This window comes from Tenrec ecaudatus, chromosome 5, assembly GCF_050624435.1.
Source record: "Tenrec ecaudatus isolate mTenEca1 chromosome 5, mTenEca1.hap1, whole genome shotgun sequence".
NCBI lineage: Eukaryota > Metazoa > Chordata > Mammalia > Afrosoricida > Tenrecidae > Tenrec > Tenrec ecaudatus.
The window spans coordinates 125,758,736-125,781,342 of NC_134534.1; the positions used below are offsets into that span (position 1 = coordinate 125,758,736).

The 22,607-nt window shown below is 39.4% G+C and overlaps 1 protein-coding gene across 1 annotated transcript in view; it reads left to right on the forward strand.

Annotated features, from left to right (window-relative positions):
• The window catches only part of CNTN3 (contactin 3), a 379,845-nt gene extending 357,527 nt beyond the window's left edge, over positions 1-22,318 (forward strand). Inside the window, exons 19-22 of the mRNA XM_075550729.1 lie at positions 3,378-3,567; positions 18,788-18,900; positions 19,635-19,803; positions 22,221-22,318. Coding sequence (XP_075406844.1) covers positions 3,378-3,567; positions 18,788-18,900; positions 19,635-19,803; positions 22,221-22,318 — 570 coding nt within the window. The remainder of the gene's footprint in view (positions 1-3,377; positions 3,568-18,787; positions 18,901-19,634; positions 19,804-22,220) is intronic.
• Positions 22,319-22,607: the final 289 nt, after the last annotated feature.

Below are 22,607 nucleotides of genomic sequence, written 5' to 3' on the forward strand. Positions count from 1 at the left end.
CCTTTTCTATTTTCTGGAACAGTTTCTATAGAATTAGTGTCATCTCTCCTCTGAATGCGTAATAGAATTCCCTATTGAAGCCATGTGACTCAGCTGCTTCTCTCTCTCTCTCTCTGTGTGTGTGTGTGTGTGTGTGTGTGTGTGTGTGTGTGTGTGTGTGTGTGTGTCTTGTTTGTTTTGTTTTTGAAGTTTTTAATGACTGGAGCCTGTGTTAACTTCAGTAGGTAGAAAGTTGCCCATGCAACTTTGTTTCAAATTTGTTGGAACACAAAGCAACATGTTATTACTTTTTACATGTTCATTTGACTCTGTTGAGATGTCACCTCTTTCATCTGTTATTCTTGATATTTGTATCATCTTTCTTTTCCTTTGTTCAAATTACTAGTGACTTGCTGATTTTGTTCATCTTTTCAAGAAAAGAACTTAGATTGCTAACTTTTTCTTTTGATTTGGGCTGGAGTTGTTTGGTTTTTTTTGTCTACTTATTTCTGCTCTAATCTTATGAGGAGAAAATGCATCACAATTGTGAGGGTGGCACAGGGTCATGTTGTGCAGAAGGTCGCAGTGAGTCAGAGCCAACGCCCTAGCACCAAATCACAGCAATCTAGATCATTCCTTCTTTCCTGGTGATTGAAGGCTTATTCCATTTCTCTTGTTTTAATTGTTGAAGATGTTGGGTTAGATGTTGAATTTGCTTCTCTCTTCTGTTTTAGTGTTAATATGGTTATTTTGAAATGCATTTTAGATCCATATGTTGCAGCTAGCTTGTTTGTTTTTTTATCTTATCTGATGATCTCTTTTATAACAAAGTCCTTGTGTGTTTTATGCTCATAGTTTTAGATGATATGTGTCTTTTAAATTATATGTTTGTGTTCTTTGGGCTATACATGTACTCTTTTCCAGGGTTTGTTCTTTTGGCACTGACTCCAGCCTTCCTCTCCGACTCCCGGTTATATGATCTAAATTTACATGTAGTAAATTATTTTCCCATTGCAATGCAGAACACAACCAATAGGGGAACCAGCATCTCCATCTTCTCATTTCTTTGTTGAGTCTGACACCTTATCTTATGTGAACTGTCCTTACAGAAAGAGTTTTGTGTTGTTTTCAAAGATTTTGCTATTCCAGGACCTGCATAAATATTAGTTTGAACTCTGTAAATAGGGTGGGAATGTTGGTATGAACAGATATGGCAAATGCAGAACTTCCGTGAGCCCTTCGACTCTTGGCATGACATTCTACAGCAATGCTTCCTTCTTTCCCACAGCGTGTTGTGGGTCCCATTGCACCGACTTTCTCGTCCTCTAGCCAAGCCTCGTCTTGTGTTCCAGCAGCAGCGCTCGCTGGTCGCTTTCACCTGACAGCAGGCTCCTCCTTTCTGTGCCTCTGGGAATGTGGAGACATGCTGACGATCCCCTTCTGTTCTTTTAATTGCTCAAAGTTTAAGGCTTCTATAACATCTCTATTTATCCTGCACAAGAATCTTAGAAAGAGCGCCTAGGTCTTGAACCATAAGTCTGCCTTTTAGGATGGGAAAAATGAGAGATATATCGAGGGAGGGAAGGAGAATTTGTTTTGAAGAAAGTTGTGCCCATATAATCTAGGAGGAAAGTGGGGAGATAAGGTATTTTTGGCCTTCAGACATCTCAGACTTTTAGCATGTCTAAATGAGGATGAAAACACAGACTGATTTGGAAAGATTGTTCATCTTGTGGCTGCTAACCAGAGGGCTAGAGGTTTGAGTTCACCCACTTGGAAGAAAAGTAGGTTTCGATCATGATTTTATAGACAGTTGCATTTATTTGTTCTGATTATAGGCATGTGTTATTCATGCCTTTAAGTAGGGCTGTTTAATAAACTACTTTAAACGTTAGTGTAATGATGAAATTGGACACAAATGTTCCTAGTATTTTACCAGTCCAAATATTGCCAAGAACAATATCTGGAGGGGAAAAAAACCAAACAACTTTATTTAAGTATATTGGTAGTCCGGGTAGACTAGAGAAACAAGTCCAGGGAGACTCATGTGTATAAGAAAGAGGTTTATATAAAAGAGCAACTGGATGATTTTCCCTAGATCTGAATAATTACATATGCATGATATATTTTAATATGTATTGATACTTAAGAATGAATGTTTAATTGTCTTCACTTTGTAGCAGCTCTGAGTTCGCTGGTAGGCTTGTTAACTCTTAGTTATCCCTGAAGGACAAGCAAATGACAAGTTAACTTTTGGATGGACCTTTCTAAGGCTCCTCCATGGTGCTGTCGGCTTAGTGTTGGACTGTTTTCCCTAAAGCCAGCAGTTCAAACCATCGGCCACTCTAGTGGGGGAAAATGAAGCTATACCGTCCAGTAGGGATGTAAAGCCTGAGAAACCTTATGCAAGGTCATGAGTTAGAGACTTTTCAGTGGCAGTGGGTTTCATTGATTTTGTTTCTCAGTCACCTACTTCACAGAAGGAATGGCCATTTTCCAAGGAAGTTAAAACATGTGTGCCAGCATTCTGGAGCTGAGCTTGGGCTGGATGGATAGGGATCTGAGATCACACTTTTAGTGTGTGACTTTCATTAATTCTCTCAGTTATAATCCTTTAGTACTCAGTCTCTTTGAATTTATCTGAGTCATGTTTTCCTGGCTTATTATCTGTCTCCTGTTGTTGTTGTTGTTGTTGTTGTTAGGTGCTGTTGAGTTGGTTCTGACTCATAAAGACCCTCTGGGCAACAAAGCGTTTTCATGAGGGTTTCCTTGGAGAAATCCTCAGAAGTGGACAACCTGTCCCTTCTCGGTAGTCTGTTATTGACCTGGAAGCTCTGCTGAAACTTGTTCCCTTTGGGTGAACCTACTGGCATCTGAAATTCCAGTGGCAGCCTCCAGCATCAGGGCAACACACCAACTACCACAGGACAACAAACTGACCAACAGGTGGTAGAGTCCCATCTGTGTCTTTTCACTACTGTACCACAAGCCTTCTTCAGAGGCACCTCAAGGTGGACACAAACTGCTGAATCACTAAGATTATGGGAGCAGCCAAGTTTGTTAACTATTCAGTTACCGTACCTAGGGACCAGAACTCAGGAGGAGCTTCTTTATTCCCATGGAACCTGACTGCCCAGACGAAGTCCCCACTAGTCTTCATTTCCTCTATGACTCTGAGGCTGAGGATCCATTGACATCTTAATTGTGATTAGATTGCTCTTTAATTATAGGAGGGAATTGGTTTCTTGGTGCATCCTTTGCTATCAAGGTCCTAGGTTAGGATTCTCACTAAATATTTGCTGACTCGACTAGAAAATAAATGTACGTTTCAAAAAATAACATCTTGTGAATGGCAGCATCTTGTCCACATTTTCCATGTCTGTGTCCCTGTCTCCCAGGTGCGGTACTGGCATACCAATGGAGAGGAGGGAGAGTCGTCCAGCAAAGTGAAAGTGTCAGGAAATGAGACGTCAGCCAGACTCCACGGCCTGAAGAGCAACCTGGTCTATTACACAGCTGTCCGGGCTTACAACAGTGCTGGCATGGGGCCCTTTAGTGCCACGGTGAACACAACAACCAAGAAAACGCGTATGTACATGCTGGTGTTTCAGATCGCAGGCCCACTAGATAACATTCATAATGACAGCCCTCCTCGCCACTATAAAGGGTGCATCCACACCAATAATCCCACTGATTGGTAATCGCTTTAACTCCAAAAGTTTGTCAACTCTGACTCCCACACCTGTTTCCAGGATGTCCATACATATCGCGGTAGAGACCTCAGATGAAAATGAATGTGTGGAGTGCCCAATCCAATCTACCTTTCTTAGCACTGAGATGAGCATTGGTGTTGTGCTTTTAGTTGCCATCCAGTTGGCGTTAACTCATGGTGACCTTACATAGCAGGAAAAAAATGTGTTTCCAGGCCTTGTGCTCCAGGATCTCCAGGATCGTTGGTATGTCTGAGTCCATTGTTGAGGCTATTGTTCAATCCATTTCTATGAGGGTCTCCTCTGTTCTAATTGCCCCACCACTTTAATAAACATGGTGTCCTGTTTAAACAACTAATCGTTCCCACTGACATGTCAAAAGTAAGCATGCTGAAATCATGGCTTTCTAACTTCTCAGGAATATTCTAGCTCTATCTAATCTAAGATTGGTTTGTTCATTATTTTGGCAGCCCACAGTGTAGTAATCTTTGTCAACACCACAGATTAAAACATCTTGGTTTATGTACAGCTTCCATCTTAGCAAAACTATGTTTTATAATTCCCATTCTTCACAATGTTACCTATAGTTTATTGAACAAAGTTGAATGCTTTTATAAAGTTAATGTAACACAAATAAACATATATTAGGAGTTCTCGGCTCTTTTCAGGCAAGATCCAGATGATGCCGTGCAAAAACAGCCTGGCATCATGAGAAAGGGGGTTGTGCTTTATCTCTTTGACTTTCCTATTGCTTCAAGGTAGGAGTCAGGCGTGCCTTGATCTTCCACCCTCCTCCCATCAATAGCACTCTGCTTCTATGCTGGGTCTGATCATTTGTTGCCATGTCTACCCAGAACTCGCAGACAACATTCACAAGTATGAGGGTTGAACAGTGAAATTGAGAGGTTAACACAAGTCAAGATCAGTAAACAGTAAGGATATGGTCATTGGTCCATAGCAGCACCTCTCCTCCGCCAATTGCCAAGTCTCTCTTTGGTCCTCAGTCTCTCAGTCATGTGGTCCTTTGGCCAGTCTCCACGAACCAGGGAGTTTCACAGTATGCCTCACACATTCATAGTTTCAGAACTGCTTCTCTATCTAGCTCATGTTTCTTTGCCTCTGTGCCTGATCTCTGCCTGGCTCCTTTGCTCTGTCCCATAATCTCTGTGCCACAGTCTCTGTTGCCTCTTCCTCTTCAGACAGAGACCTGGAATGTGCTCTTCTCATGGGCATGGGCTTTCTCTCTGTGTCAAAGTTGGCTCTTATACACAGAGGAATGGCTTTGGTGGGGGTGTAGTTTTTGTCTTAAGCAGACCATAGCCCCAAGGAATCAAAAAATCTGTTGGACACCTTTATTTGGAAAGAAAGATCTGTGGATTTCTGCCAGTCAGTTTGACCAGGATGCTGGCTTCCAAATGTCTTGGTGCTCATGAATGTATTCTTCCAGTCCTATGTCAAAGTGTAGACATTTTTCAGTTGATATTCTGTTAATTCTTGTAGCCTTTTTATTTGCCAGTACCTTCAGTGCAGCTTGCACTTCTTCATGTGATACCATAATTTCTTTACTATAGGCTGTCTTTTAAAATAGTTGAACATTCACCTTCCCGACACGATTGCCGAAGAAAAATATGTGCATGAGCAAATATGGTGAAGAAAGCTGATGGTGCCTGGCTATCAAAAGATATAGTGTCTGCAGTCTTAAAGGCTTGAAGATAAACAAGCGGCCATCTAGCTGAGAAGAATCAAAACCCACGTGCAAAAAGCACACCAACCTGTCTGACCATGAGGTGTAGAAGGGACCAGTTATCAGACATCAAAGAACTAAAAATCATATCAGTGTGTGCCGACCTTCCTGATATGATTACTGAAGACAACTGTGTGCATAAACAAAGGTGGTAAAGAAAGCTAATGGTGCCCGGCTATCAAAAGATACAGAGTCTGGAGTCTTAAAGGCTTAAAGATAAACAAGCAGCCATCTAGCTCAGAAGCAACAAAGCCCACATAGAAGAAGCACACCAGCCTGTGTGACCACGAGCTGTCGAAGGGATCAGGTATCAAGCATCAAAGAACAAAAAATCATATCATTGTAAATGTAGGTGAGTGCAGAGTAGAGACTCAAAGTCCACCAGTAGGCAACTGGGTACCCCCTTACTGAAGGTTGTGGGGAGGAGATGAGCCAGTCAGGGTGCAGGGTGGCAACGATGAAATATATAACTTTCCTCTAGTTCTTAAATGCTCGCCGCCCCCCCCCCCCATGATCCCAATTCTACCTCAAAAATCTGGCTAGACCAGAGGATATCCATTGGTATAGATAGCAACTGGAAACACAGGGAATCCAGGACAGATGACTCCTTCAGGACCAGTGGTGAGAGTGGTGATACCTGGAGGGTAGAGGGAGTATGGGGTAGAGGTGGAGAATCGAATAATGGCCTCCTTCCTGGGGGATGGACAGCAGGGAAGAGGGCGGGGATAGTTTATGAACTGTGAAGGGTTCATGAGGTAGCAGGGAGTGGGGAGGGAGGGGAAAATGTGAGCAGCCAATATTGGGGGTTCAAGTAGAAGGCAAGTGTTTTGAGAGTGATGATGGCAACAAATGTACATATGGGCTTCTCACAATGGATGGATGGATGGATTGTGATGGGAATTGTACAAGCCCCCAATAAAATTATTTTTTAAATAGTTGAATATTAATCAATTATTTTTGTATACTTGACTCTGTATATTCCTGTTATTTCATATTTTGCCCAATGTTATCATTCAAATTCGGATTTTTCTGTAATTCTTTCAGCTATAGAAACACCAAAGGTCTTGTTCTGTTTGGGTTTGGCTTCTCCTTTTGGTACTTTACCTCCAGGTCAGTCATCGTCAAACTTTACTTCGTCCTCTTGAACTACACTTTAGACAGCTGTTTTAGCTTCTCTCCCTCGAGAACAAGTTGTAAAGTTGACATCCATTATCGTCTTTTCTTTCCTGTGGTTATAATGACCTTTTACTTTCTGCATGGCGGATGCTCTTGAGTTCCTCCCACAATTCCAATAGTCTTTGGTCATTAGTGATCAGTGCAGTCAATAAATATAAATAGTAAGCCACAGTGGTGGCCATAAAAGCAATACTTATTTTATTCCCCTCTATTTTGCTATGGTTTTCAGCAGAAGATGGTGGCCCAGTTGACTATATTGATACTTAAAAAAAGATATCTAACCAGAGGTGTCAGTGTTATTGTTGATGCTGAGTTGTAGGTAGCTAGGCATTCACACGTAAATTACCAACTTCCAATTATGAACTGTGCATGGCATGGGTTTAAATTAGTCTGAAATAAGTAATTTTTTGAATTTTTCTAGTCTCTCACAGATATTTAAATTTATACTATAGATCTATGCTTTGTATGACACTGCTACTTTTTTCACAATGCATCCATTTATGTTGAAACTTTTGAGGTAGATTGCTAATTTCATTAACAAAAAGGTACATTTTATTTATGTATTTAGTGGATTTTTAAATTTGGATTGGGTGAGACCATCAACTCTCTAGTCAGCGATTCAAACCACTCAACACCACCACCCTTATTCTACCGCTCCCCATCCCAATGCCAAGTTCTCTTCTCTTAATGGCTCTCTGTCCTCCCGTTCACTTTTCGTTAAAAACTCCATTTGGGAAAAATGAACCAACTCTGTTTATTTACATCATTGTGATGATCATTGACAAGCATTGTTGATCATTGAAACCCATATAAAACCAAATTCTGTTGCTTAGAATATTAGTTTATTTGGGGAAATCTTATATGTATATCTTTGTATTATCTATAAATAATAAGTTTGGCTTCCAACCTACTCATATAATATGGGCATTACCTTTAGCAAAAAGCAAGAATTTAAATATTTTTAAAGAATGATTTGCAAGTGGTCGACTAACGTGACAACTCAACATTATGGTTAAGTGACTACAAGGGAACTGGGTGCAGCCCTTATTCTTAGCCCATGGTTGCGGGTAAACCGAACATCCCTGAGTTTGGAAATACTTAAACTGAAAATATTTTGTTTTTAAAACGTATCATCATTAAACATGTTTGGTCTTCACACTAACAATTCTAAATTAGTAAGGTTTAAATATACATCATTATTTATGTATTCAAATCACAGCATCAGTCAAAAATTCTGATTGCAAAATTATATGCAGACAAGTTTATCTGGCTCTTTCCTCTGACTTAATAATTGATGTGATTACACACCAGGAAATTATAATTGTAAAGGAGTGTGATATCATGGTGGTATCAGTGAGGAACTTACGTGAATTGGAAAGGCAATGGAAGAGACTGATTATAAATCAATATAAATGTCATCATAATGTACAACAAATGCAATTAACTTTTTAAAAGAAGTAAAAACTCTAGGAAAGTTTTTGAAGTTGCATGTCAATACACAATCTGAAGTAGGAATTTGCACATAACAATCATTATAATAGCAATGATAATGACAGCCAATACTGGGCACACTCCAAGTACACTGATACTTCTTGATTCTTGACTCTCCCACCAACACCACAATGTGAAAGTTGTCAGCGTCCTTACTTCAGAGACAAGTAAACTCAGGCAGGTAGGGATTTTGTAACTTTCTTGATATCAAATAGGAGTCCCTGGGCAGCTCAAACTTTTAAAAACTGAACTACTAGCTGAAAGGTTAGCATCTCAACTCCCCCAGAGGTGTCTTAGGAAATAAGCCTGGAGATGTGTATCTGAAAAGGTCACATTTCTCTTTACGCTCAGAATTGCCAGGGGTTGAGAGTTCAGTCCAAGGCAAAGAAGAATAATGGGACATTTTGCCCACGTCAAGCTTAGTCTTAGAGCGCATATTTTACAATATTATTAGAATTTTCATGAGTTGCTTAATGCTAGTGTTTATTTTGCTTTGTGCACAATCAGTGAATAAGGTGGTCAGTGATAGACAGGTCTCCTTTTGTCATGGAACTATATAATTTGATTGGAATGCCAATGACTAAATATAAGCTCTCCAAAAGTTCACCTGTTGTTTCCTGTTAACTGGAGTCTGCATTCTGATCTGTTTCTTACAGGTGGTGGTAAATCCATACAGAAAATTAATGTTTCCTTTATTATAAGATTATATTTGTTACATTTTAGATTTTGTGCTAAAAATAATTTTTCAAAGATGTACCAAAATAGAAGTCAAACAATACGTGGCTTATACAATGGCCCCTCACTGTTCAACCCTTTTCTACCCTTGTTTTCTTTAGATCTGTGTGTGTGTGAAGTGAATTGTCATGACTCTGCTCATGAGTTCTTCCTGGCTTCTCATCCCACACCAGATACATCCAAATACTTAAAATGCCAGGCGGGGCCTCACGCAACCCATCCTCTAGTTCCTGCTACAGTTCATTCCCTACTATTCTCCACCTTGCTGATTCCTCTTTCAATCAGTGCCTCAACATGGACTTTCTTTCCCCTAAGAGGCCCTTCCTACAGATCCACACGACATGCTTCCCCATCTCTTTCAGATCTTAACTCACCTGTGACCTCGGGTCCTCCTGGCTACCATGTTACAATTCTAGCCCCTCATCTCCTAAGGACCTCCTTCCCTGCTTTATCCTGGGGCACACCAAACATACTATAGCTATTGTGAACATATTATTTATTTGGTTGGTTGTTCTCCTCTGTGCCCGACTGACATATCAGCTTGTTGGGGGCAGGAACTTTGCTAGCTTTGAGCATTGTTCTCATCCCAGAGTTCTGTGTGCAGAGTCTGGGTGAACATAGTTTGGGCCCAATACATCTTAGCTGAAGAAACCATAATTCTTTCTCATCTTGGATCTGCTACACTGGGGCATCATTCTTTTAAAAAGTCTCCTAGTCAATATAGCAATCTTTATATCTCCACCCAAGGCTTGTTTTCCATCGAGAAAATACTCAGGAAAAAGTGTGCAAGCCTGTCCTGATTTTTCCAATCTAGGCCAAGTAGAATTTTTATTGGCTCATCTCAGGATAATGGCCGTTCCTGAAACAAGCATTATAGATAACACAGAAAAAATTGATTAGCCTTGCTGAGAAATATGTCCAGGTCATCCCACGAAAGAATGGAATCTTATTTTTATGCTTTCACTAATTAATTCTACATGTGTATCAACGTGATAAAATAGTACAATAAATGGTACCATCAGTTTTCTACTATGTTTTTTATTTTCAAAATGACATGTTCTTTCTTGAAGTTTGGGCCAGAATCAGTTGCCTGGATTTAAGAAAAGCATTTAGTTATGTGTTCCCGAAGTAAAAAATTAAATATGCATAGGACACGCACTAAAAGAATATGAATGTGTCAAAATTTTCTGATGAAATGAATATTCCTGCTTCAAGCACATAATTTGGCAGTTTGAAGTTCTCTTTTTTTTTCTTTTTTTACATTTTATTAGGGACTCATAGAACTCTTATCACAATCCATACATACACATACATCAATTGTATAAAGCTCATCCATACATTCCCTGCCCCAATCATTCTCAAAGCATTTGCTCTCCACTGAAGTTCTCTTATATACAATTTAATTGTGTCATCTTCTACTCATAGCTGTGGTTCAGAGTACAGTTAAGGCTGGGTTCCCCAAATATTACATGATCCTCCTTCTCAATTTCTTGCCATTCTTGTAGACCACCTATTCTAATATGCATCAATTCATTTTTTAATTAACTTAGTAGTTTGATGTGCATCAGTTATAAAAGAAAATGAGAACTAATTTTCAATTTCAGTAATAGAGAGTCAGTATCATGGCCATAAATAGTGTAAAAAAGTAGTGAGTTAAATTCTGCTGCTGTTATTACTAATAAGTAGAATAAAAATTAAGCACTTCCCCATTTCTAATGCTAGCAATATATGCTTTCCTGTTCACAGTCCCAAACCTTCTCACACTTTGTGATGTTAGGATAATTGTTGTTATTAGGTTGGTATAGAGTCGGTTTTAACCCATAGCAACCCCATGCACAACAGAATGAAACACCATCTGGCCCTGCACCATCCTGAAAATCGTTCTTATGTTTGAGCCCTTTGTTGAAGCTAGGAAGTCAATCCATCTTCTTGAGGGCTTTCCTGTTTTTACCAACTATGGTGTCTCTTCCAAGTCTGGTCTCTCCTGAAAACACAAGCTTACCTTGAAGGAGAATCGTGATGGAACATCGTCGAAGACAAATTTGCTTGTTCTTTGCGAGCACCATAATTCAAATGCATTTGTTCTGCTTCAGGCTTCTTTATTCATGGTCCAGCTTTCACATGTATATGAGGCAGCTGAAAATACCATGGCTTGGTCAGGTGCACCCAAGTCCTCAAAGTAACATCCTGCCTTCTCAACACTATAACGAGTCATATTCAACAGACTTACAAAATGCAGTGCTGTTTCCATGTGCACCTTTTGCGAATCCGATCAAGACTAAATCCTTGACAACTTCAATATTTTCTCTGCTTATCATGTGTCCTATCAGTCGAGTTGTGCGGAGTGTGATTTTCTGAGACTGAGTTTTAATCATGCCGAAGGCAGCAATCCTTGCCCTTCATCAGCAAGTGATTCCGGTCCTTGTGTGCTCTCTTTCAGTAAGAGAGATTTTATTAACTAATCCCAATTCTGGTTTCCTCTTTATATAATCCAACTTCTCTGATGATTTTCTCAGCATATGTTTGAATAAGTGTGTGAGAAAATATGGTCCTGATGCACACTTTTCCCATTTTTTAAAGCATGCTCACATCTACCATAAAGAGTCACGGTCTCAGAGACCCACCGTGGTGGCTCTGTCCTTGCCTTGAGGGTCACTACGAGTCAGAATTGACTAGATAACAGGAAGCTTGCTTGTTACTTTGTTCGAAGTAGTCTCTTGATCCATGTACAAGTTCCATAGAGGTATTGGACATCACATTCTTCTCAAAGCTGTTCATAGTTTGTTATGATCCACACAGTCTAATGCCTTTGCTGATATTAAGATCAGAGTATATTAAAGGCCCGCTGTTGTTGTGGACAATCACTGAGCCCTTCTGTGAACTCCTGGGAAGATTCATGCCTCTCCAAGCTTTCCTCGGTTCACTGGATGTTATCACGTGGTGCTTCTTTCTGCAGAACCTTTACTTCTTAGGCCTCAAGTCATTAGGTTTGAGGCACACCCTACACTCATCATTGTAAAAAGGGAAGAAACCCATCCCAATAAGAGCTGAGAACCACAGATAAAGGGGTTAGGATTGCAACATATTTTTGTGGGATGCGATTTAATCTATAACAATGTGTAATAGTATCGATGATTCTGAGACAAATAGATTTCATTATGTGGAAGAAAATGGTTTCCAGTCACAATGGCTACCAGTGCCACATGCCTTTAGCAATTTACTTACAAATGCTGATTGTGTTCATCTCAAGTGACGTCCCAGTGCAGCCCCCTAGCTACTGGAATTATCGACCACTTAGCATGTAAGTCATCTCACCACCATCAAGTGGCTGAAGAAAAGGAGTTGGCAAACATTGAATGTTGTATAATTAATCACAGAAAGTGTATCTTTTCAAAATTCCAATTTTGAAACTAAATGGCAGTTTCACTGGCACCGCTATGGAGCCATCACCATTGAAAACTCTGGATGATAATATTATTTATTTCCGCAACGTGTACTTTTTATTATAAGAAGGAAGACCTATTCATCCTGGGGCATTTGAGGGAAAAGAAGAAAACAAAAACCACCCTATGTTAGTTGTCATCAAGCCAGGTCCAGCTCGTCCCTCCAATAAGATATCAAAGGAAAGTGCCTGGTCAGATGCCTTCTTCCTGCTGGTGGGTAGGGCTTGGTCTGTTGTTGTGACTTTTCTGTTAATTCAGCTCATTAAGGGTTTCTCACATTTTCATGATTCTTCTACTTTCCCAAACATGATGTCCTTTTCCAGCAATTGGTCTTTCCCTGCAATGTTACAGGCTCCATCATCCCCATTTCCAAGAAATAATCTGGGTATAGTTATTTTAACAATGATTTGTTAACTCATTGGTAGTCATAGGCTATTCAATAAACTCAGTTTTCAAGATTACCAAAAATCAGCCCAATAACAGCTTTTATATTTATTTTCTTCTGTCCAAACTTTTGTTCTATAGAATGCTTTGCTTACACAATAGATGTTATACTATAGATATAATTTCCTGGATAACACAACCATTTCACCATGTCATAATTTTTCAAAAACATGTCAATGTTTGTGCATGTATTTTGCATTTTCCATTAGTAGACATACCTTGTATCCCCAGCTTCATCCAATCAACAGCGTTACAGGAATGTCTGCAGGCAAATGTCTGAAGAATGTTTGAAGATTCCGACACTCAAATCCAAAGAAGATTTGAGGTTTGTGCTAGAAAGGAAGGGATGAGTCAACCAGGATGATATATAGCACTTTGAAACACACAATATTCCTCTGTTTCCTTGAGGCTTCCTCACCCCACCCCACTCCAACTATCAGGACACACAGAATCCAGGACAGATAAACCCTTCAGAAACAGAAATTGGAGTAGACATACTAGGAGGGTAGGGGAAAGTTTGGAAGAAGGGGGAAAGAAGAAACCGTAGGAGAAAGGAAACAGCAGTTGGCGTAAGATATGAAAATAATAATAATAGTTTATAATTTATCAAGGGGTCACAGGATGGGAGGAGAAGAGGGAGCATAAAATGGGGAATTGATACAAAGGGCTCAAATGGAATGTAAATGTTTAGAAAATAATGATGGCAACATATGTACAAATATGCTTGATACAATCAATGTATGGGTTGTTACAAAAGCTGTAAGAGCCCCCTCCCCCAATAAAATGATCTTTAAAAAAATCTCTATAGAATAGGAAAGTTGTTCATGATTTTTTAGGGGGGAAATTAATGAGGACCAGAAAAATGTTAAATTTAATAAAGTTTAGAACTCAGTCCACCAGTCCTGAGTTGTGCTTCAACACAGAATAGAAAAAGAAAGATAAGATTTTAAAAGGCATAGGAAATATGCTATCAATTGTACCCTGAGCAAAGCCACTTCAATGCTTTCCACCTTGCATTTACAAGACTGCACCAAGGCAGTTTAGACGCATGTATAGGAGCTACATCAATCAGATTTGGCTAGCCCAGACCAACATACTTCTGGGACTGGAAGCTACAAATGTTTATTCTCATTCATACCACTTGTCCATCATGAGTCAGACTCAGATCTAATGCATGCCATCTTCACTGCACACTGAAGGAGCAGAATTTCCCTGGGACATTCTGGTCTGTGACAGTTACATAATCTCCTGTCAACTAGTAAAAGAGTGGAGTCTAGCCTGTCAATCAGGATGCAGCTTGCTGGCCTCAATTGGAGGCACCACAGAGGTCAAAAAGCTCACTGGAAGTCAGATACTCTCACACTTTCTGCTTGGTCTCCCTGCAAGACATTCCTGTTGACAAGCCACATGGTGCTATGCTGACAGCAGCCAGAGCCTTAGAGCTGGAGAAGCTGGAGTGCTAAGATGCTTCCACCACCACTGGATCCACAAGACTTTCCACCCACTGGCTTGTATCTTCCTGCACTCAGCGTCATTGCATGCATTGCATGAATCTGAAGAGGAATTTACAGACTGTATCAGACATATGGGCATTTAATATCAGACTTGCAGTCTTGATCTGACCTGGGCTGGGTTGTTTTCCTCACTATTAAACTGTTCTTTTACATAAAATTCCTTCTTATACACATATGAGTATCTATGAATTTGACTCGCTAGACAGCCCAGACATACACTTTATGGTACCTTGGGAGTGGGGCACTAGAGAAACCAACCACGAAGATGGAGAGTGGAAGCTTGTTTGAACTTTGCCTCGTGGTAGGTTGTTTTCTGGCAAGAGCATGGGAAGTTAAACTTGGTTGCTGTCTTTGGTTATTCCTGTTTGAAATGGTGAAAATGAATGTAATTAATGTATATTTTGAGCTCAGGTGGCAAAATCGCCATTTGAATTTCTCAAAGACCCTGCTGCTTCATGAAACTGGTTGACAGAAGGTCAAAATGGCTGACAGAAAGTCTGGTACAGGATTACTTCAAAGACTTAAAGCCATATTTTGTATCAACAGAATAGTTTAGATAAGGATTAAGATAAGTTAGCTAAGGATTGAATTTGACTGTTTCAAGAATTTAGTTTAGGATCTGATTCTACTTTGTTTATACTGATTTATTCTGATTGTTGATATAAGGATTGGTAGAAATTATTATTGGGAAGTATAAATATAGAGTTTGTATTCAGCCATTAAAATTTGAGTCATAAATGGGTTTAGGACACTCCTGCAAAGAAGGCTCTGAAAAGATAAGTCCCGCCCAGTGTCTTGAGTGCTCAAGGCATTCAAAGGTGAGCAGACTTGCCTAGGGAGTTGAAAGATTAATGAAAAAAGAATAACTTTGGATTTTTTAAGGTTGAACTAGTGGATTTTGTCAGAACCTGGAAAAGATCTGGAACCATGAAGAAAACCCTTCTATAGGACTAAACATTAAAAGGAGCCTGTGGCAGCCTGAAATGCTTGCTAGGTGACCACCTGGATCCACTTGTTGAGTAGAAGTGGTAGAAAAGCAGCAAAAGAGAGATGGGTTGAGTCTGGCCACTGACACCCATGGACCTGGTTTACGGGAACTGGAGGAGAAGACGAGAGCAGGTTGACTGGTCTGAAGTTCATGACCTAGCCTGAGGGGGTAGGATTGTTGATCATTTGTGATGGGGCCCATGGTCTACCGTGAAGCTACCAATGGGCACGCTGGTGAGGCTAAGTGAGGCAGCCTACACTGAGTCGACCAGAACCTGACCAGATGAAGAAAAGATTTTTGAGCCTGTGAACTGGTGCATATTGCTACTGACTTTATGGACAGCCTGTCCTGATGTGACTTTGCTTTCGGATACAGACTCACAAGGTTCCAACTGGAATGAAGATTCTTCACATGATAGAATATGATTGTCTCCTCAGAGCAGTGGGTTGATGTAAGCGGGCAGTATAGAAAATGGATACCCAAAATTGGGCAGATAAAGGCATGAAGTGGCTGGCTTACAAATATTCTTAGGTGGGGGAAAGATATATAGGCTTTTAAGATTGTGGCGTAGGTGTTCACTTAATTGCAATTGTTAGGTATAGAATATTTTTGTTCTCTTCACTTATACAATATTATGTTTAAATAAGGTTGGCACATATTGAATTATATGCAATTTAGTTTTATCCTATTAGGTACAGATTTGATTTTATTATTGTTTTGTTTAAAAATTATATATGGCTTAAAAGTTGTGTAAGGATGTCAATTTGACAAGGGGTGATCTGTGGCAGTTACACAGTCTCCTGGCAACTTGTGAAGGAGTGGAGTCTAGCCTGTCAATCCAGTTGCAGCTTGATAACCTCATTTGGAGGCACCACGGAAGTAAATAGCTCATCGGAGGCCAGATACATTCACACGCTCTGCTTGGTCTCCCTGCGAGACATTCCTATTGACAAGCCACATGGAGCTATGCTGATGGAGCCAGAGTCTTGGAGCTGGAAGAGCCATGTGGAGACTTGTGGTCTTGATCTGGATTGGACGGGGATGTTTTCTCCATATTCAATTGCTCTTTTATATAAAACTCTTTCTTATACACATATGAGTGTCTGTGAATTTGCTTCTCTTGTCAACCCAGACTAACACATGGTCTCATAGCAGAGGGACAAGAATAGGCACAACATGGTTTTCAGTGGCGTTTCAAGCTTCTGTTTGCAAATGACATGTGTCACTGGGACGTCTTCACAGATGATGAGTAAAATATAATATGGGAATTGTTTTGTGAGTTAGGCAGAGCCACCAGCAGGGAGAAGGTTGAGGCTTTCTACCACTGTGAAGAGTTGCATCTCAGAAACCCACAGGAGCAGTTCTACCTGCCCTATAGGGTCTCTGTGAGTCAGCATCGACTCGATGGCATCGAGTTTGGTTTATTGGTTTGTTTCTTTGTATGTATGTATATACATAATGCCCCTTACTAGTTGTGTATTTTATCCAGAATTTTTTTTAATAATCCTATGTGGGCCCAGATTATCATGTGCCGACATGGGCATTATTGTAATACAATTTAATGAGGATTGAATAAATTACATAAACACATTTAATATAATACCAACCACACTACAGATGTTTAATAAGCATTAGTTGTGTGTAATAGAATTTTGAAGATGGAAGGAGAATTTATCTTGTCCAGAATTTGTCATATTGTATTATTCCTACAAATGATGGTAAGTATGATGATTTCGTGGTTTGCAACTAGTTTTTTCAATTTTACTCATTCTTCATTATTTTAATACTATTAGAGCCCCTAATGATAATAAGCTCATTACTGCATGATTATTATTGGTTTCAAGTCTAAAAATGGTTCTTCCATTTTTCAAATATCTGGTTAATTTTATCCTTAACTAGCCAAAATGATGAAAATGGTCCATGAGTACCTGACACTCAGGAATCACGAATGTGACTCAAAACAAGAATGATGGAACCTACCATAAATCTTTTGGGTTTTGGTGGGTTTTTTGGGTTCTTTTTCATTTTCAGAGTATTATTTTTGTCTTTTAAAGGGTTTTTCAAATCAAGGTGAATTCATTTAACTGCTGTATGTTGAAACTAGTGTTACGACAACACCCCAATGTGTCTATCGCAGGGGCTTCCTATGTGGGCTGGTGTTGGAACAGGCGAGTCACCCAAAAGTTTTCTGTAGTTTGCAGGCATACCTCACTGGTAGGACAGGCAGAGGCAGAGCCTGCAGAAGTATGTCGTCTGTATTTCATCAGTGTGGACCTGTCCTTTATAGTGCTGCTAGGTCACAGGAGTCACAGAATTTGTCACAGTTTATCAATTACATAGTCCTAATTTTTGATTGAGCCAATAGAGTATTTCAACAATAAGAAATGAGCATTATATATATTTTTTGTTATCAAAACTATGCAGCCTGAATAGCTCGTAGCTGACTTAAACTCGCTGTTCACACTGAATCACAAGATTTTATAGGCCACATAAAATAAATAATCATGAGAGCAGACATTAAACAAAAGAATCTGCAGGGAATACAATTTTGTTTGGTGTCATCAGTTGCACACATGCATCTGAGAGCTCTTCCCAGCTGTAATTCCAGCCGTCTTTCCTACATGGTCTGAATCAATGATGTTTAGAACGTTCTCCAGACAGCCAATCTTTTATGTTATTTCTCCATTAGAAATTCAGTCAACCAAATCACACTGTATGCTTAAATTCACAAGCACCACATCTTTCGAGCCTGTTTTGACCCGTGAGCATGCTATTGCCAGACGAATAATATTATGCTATTTTTGATTGACAGAGCCCCGTGTTGCTGTTGACAAAGGGGGTTGTCCCAGGAGTGTGAGCCTGTGACCTCGTGCCCACGAGAAAGAACTGAACTATGAATCCAAGCATACAAACCTCAGAGAATTTCATTAGTTTTCTAATGCAATTCTCATGAACTTTTTAGTGTTTTGCCTTATTTTTTTCTGACATTGATTCAAACTTGGCAAAACGAAGACTTTAAAATACCTTCTCTCAGCTGTAGTATTTTTACATGTGAAGCTATTATTTCATTAGAATCAATCTAAGTAATCCTTATTTTTGATTGCCTCACATTTTGCCCATCTCACCGACAAGACCGGCTTAAGAATCATCCACACTTCATTTCTTGCAGCTTTAATCTGCTCATTTGACAATTTCCCTTACATCTGTATCTGTACCTACCCTAGTAGTTCATGGCGCCTGCTGGTCTTGGCCCATTACCAAGCGCCCCCTGGTGGTGAATAAAAGAATTTCCCTGTCTATGCTAGCAACATGATTTCCCTAAAGAACGCCATCTATGTGGTAAAAATAAATTATCTCACAACATAATTGAAATGCCTTTATAGAAAGCATTAATTACTTTAAAGGCATTAAATCGAATTTAACTACTCAGCTATTTTTTCCTATTTCTGTCTCTGTTCCCTGAGAAATCGAGGAGGTACTCGATTGCTGCCAGTCTGTCATTTATCTGCTTCCATGGAAAGTCCATGCTCAAACTTCTTTAATTCTTCGTTTTGAATTTCAAGCTCCCAGCCAGCCCCCGGGAAATGTTGTCTGGAATGCGACGGAAACTAAAGTGGTGCTCCGTTGGGAGCAGGTGAAGGCAATGGAGAACGAATCCGCGGTCACGGGATATAAAGTAAGCAGCCTCGTTTGCAGTGCGACTTTCCCTACTGCTTTCCAGGAAAAACTGGGGATCACCGGATTTTTCTAAGTGTTATCATAGTTCTTTTTCCCGATTAAATGATTTATTAAATAGTAAGTGGAGCTATTCTGCTAAGGTGGGGGCTTGGGTACAACGTGCTTTAAATTTTTCATTAACTTTATCAGTATTGTTACTTTTAATGCTCACCAATATACCACTTAATAAAAACAAGTAAAGGCCCTAATTCCTTGGCTGCAGTTCAGGGTCCCTAGGGTATGGCCATGCCCTCTATTTCCAGCTCCACAAAAGCTCCAGCAGAACTCTTCTGTAAAAATTGTTTCTTGTTCAAATCCTTGAATCTGACAACCTGATTCTACTTATGCTAACACTAGTTAAACACCTATGGGCTGGACTATGAAAGGAGCTTATATTCTGGTGGGAACACCCAAATCTACTTCCTTTGAATATATGTCTGCTCATAGTGATGCTGTATAGGGTTTCTGAGACTGTACATCTGTACAGAAGCAAACTGCTTCATTGATGGGCTTGAACCACCAACCCTTGGGGCAACACCTTAACACCTGATTCACATTGCTACCAGAGGTCATTTTCAGCATAGAAATACAAAATAAGTAAAGGTTATTTCAGAGGGGTACATTTTATCAATAAAATAGAACTGAGTAATATAATAAGTAAGTAATCAGTAATAATTTGTTCACGAATTGTAGGTTTTCTATAGGACTAGCAGTCAACATGATGTCCAAGTATTGAACACGAATAAAACTACAGCTGAACTTTTGCTGCCCATTAAAGAGGACTACATTATTGAAGTTAAGGCCACGACAGAAGGAGGGGATGGGACCAGTAGTGAACAGATCAGGATTCCAAGAATAACCAGTAAGTTGGATGAAGTTGCTATTTTCATATGGACAACATCAGTCTCATGAACTTTTTTTTCTGTCAGTATGTCAATCAGAATAAACCAGTGTCCCTCCATCCTTTCCTTTCTCCCACTTTATGCCTAGATGCTTGAGAAGGCTTTTGAGAAGTGAGACAAGCCAAATGGAACTCTTTCAGAATGATATAAAATAGGGAGAGAAATAGGAGGAAAAGATCTCAAAAATATTGAGCAAAACTTTGCCAACTAGAATTTTTTTCTCATTCTGAGCTGTGCCTAAATATTACTATAAAATGGATTTTCTAAAACATTCGTCCAAGACAATATTGAACCCACCAACTGATTCTAAGCCCTTTAATCATATAATTATTTGCCTCTGTTTCATTGTTTGTTGTGTAGAGAAACAAAAGCAGTTAGAGATAGGCAGATGATAGGTAGTTAGGTCTATAGATGTTTATATCAAATAAGTGGCTCACACCGTGGTAGAGATTGAAAAGTTCCAAGTGTGTGGGTCAGCTATCAGGCTGGAGTCTCCTCTTTCCCTATGTATCTGTGACAAGTCAGAAGGCACATTCCTGGCTTCAGAGTCCAAGGATGACAGGTAAGATGATAGGCTGCTAATGACTCCCAGGGCCAACAGGCAATACAGCAAGCCTCTGTCTCAAGTTCAATGAACCAGGTGTCAGAAGATGAGCTGGATGCAGGATTGATACACATCATAAAGCAATCAAGCACCCATTTCTATTGAAAGCAGGCTAGCCCCCTGAGTAAACTTACTTTTGATTGATTGACTGGTCATACCAGTTGTCATTATGGAAGTGATTGTATTGTATTAGATCACATCATAGGATATGACTAGGTCTTTGCTGCCAAAGCTTTGAATATCCAGAGCCAGTGAAGTTCACACAGCACCTTAATTAACATAACCTCCCATAAATTACAGATGATTCTCATCAGTTCCATTAAAACCAGAAAAATTAAATGAATGTTGTTAAAGTCATAAATCATCTATGCTTGCCAAAACAAAAGATATATATTTGAAATTCTGAGTTTCAGATCCAAGGAATTTTGCATAAACCTTTCCTTTCAAAATGCAAGTGAAATCTATTTTACATACATTCTAGAGTAACAGGAAAATCTGGTGCGATGTGTTTTATCAGGAATAGTGGGAGAAGAAATTATATCTTCTTTTTTCAATTCCACATCTGGAGCTTTCAGGTATCAAGCTAAATCCTTGAGAGGGGTTTTGTGTTCATATTCTAGTCTCTATTTTTTAATGACACGAACAGCGCTGTTCTCATTTCCTTTTCACTGACGTTGGCCTGAGCTATAGTACTGGACAGGCACAGGTAAATTGTGGGGCAGAGGCATGAAAATAACTGACATCATTATCAGCTCAGGACAAAGAAGGGGGTTGTCTTTGCCAGCAATCATACAGCCTGGAATAGATGAACACAAACTACACAGAAAGAAGAAAACAAGGGCTACTGAACTGAGGCATAACAAAGACATTTCTAAAACGGCATGTAATTCAGTAGAGAAAACCCAGGAATAAGCATAAGATTTGGGTTTGTTTGGTTTTTTTTTCAATTTTAAGTTAAGACATGTTCTCTTGTTCCTAGAAGCGTGCAGTGCAGAGGTAAAGTTACAATATAGGCACAGCGGCACTGTTAAGAGGAATAGGATCCCTGGCTATGCAAGGACAGACACGGTTTTGTATTTTGAGACTGCTGAGTCAAGAGTAACCTTTTCATCTGCAGTCTTGCTGAGCTTGCAAAAGCCAGCACTGAACAAGGCCTCCTTATGAAAACAAAGCTTTTATTGATTTAAAAAAATAAATATGATGTTTTATATTGTGGACAATAAATTATGTAGAAATGCAAAAATATGTAAATGCATATTGTATCTCCAAACTCTTTCATCAATGCACACACACACACACACACACACACACACAATGCTGATACTTCTAACTCATCAATGAACACATTCTATAATTAAACCGTTAAATTATCTCAAAATGATGTGTGGTAGAGTACTATTGTTTTTCAAAATGATTAACTTGTTTTTTTCCCCCAATTTTAATTAAAGTTAAATGACATTAGATGAGCAAAGCATAGTTTAAGAAAAGTTCAACCCATCAATTTTTTTAGATGCTAAGCTATGCATAAGTAAGAGGGGACAGGAAAAGTTCATGGAAAAACTGGAATAAAAAGACAATGATCTTTTTTTCTGTTAACTTTTAAATAGCTCCCCTGCTATATGATAATATACTGTAATATCCTAGCTGCTGCACTGGTCAATGACAGGAGTCACCAGGTGAGGCTTATGTTGTGATGCGGTTTTGCTATGTAAGAGGCTGTGGTTCCTTGTGTTAGTGCATTCCAGAGTGATGAGATGTTTTCCTCTTTAACAGGTATGGATGCAAGAGGATCAACTTCGGCCATCTTGAATGCCCAACCTCTGTCAAGCTCTCTACTCATAGTTTTGTTTATTGTAAATGCCCTGTGGTGATAGTCCTAATTTTTATTTCCTGGAAAATTAATTGAATACAAAAATTGCTTTCATGAAATGCAGTAATTATGCATGTGTTTTTCAACCCTGTATTTTTAAATTTCTACTCATTATCGGTAAAATACAAATACAATTATGAAAAAGAAAACAGTAAATCCTTTTAGGTGAATCTGAAATGCCTTAATCTTTACCCGATGAACCAAAGGAATTTACATAGTACATACTTCAGACTTTTTATATCAATGTTCTTAAACTTTGAGTTTAAGCACTGCCGACAGATAGACACCAC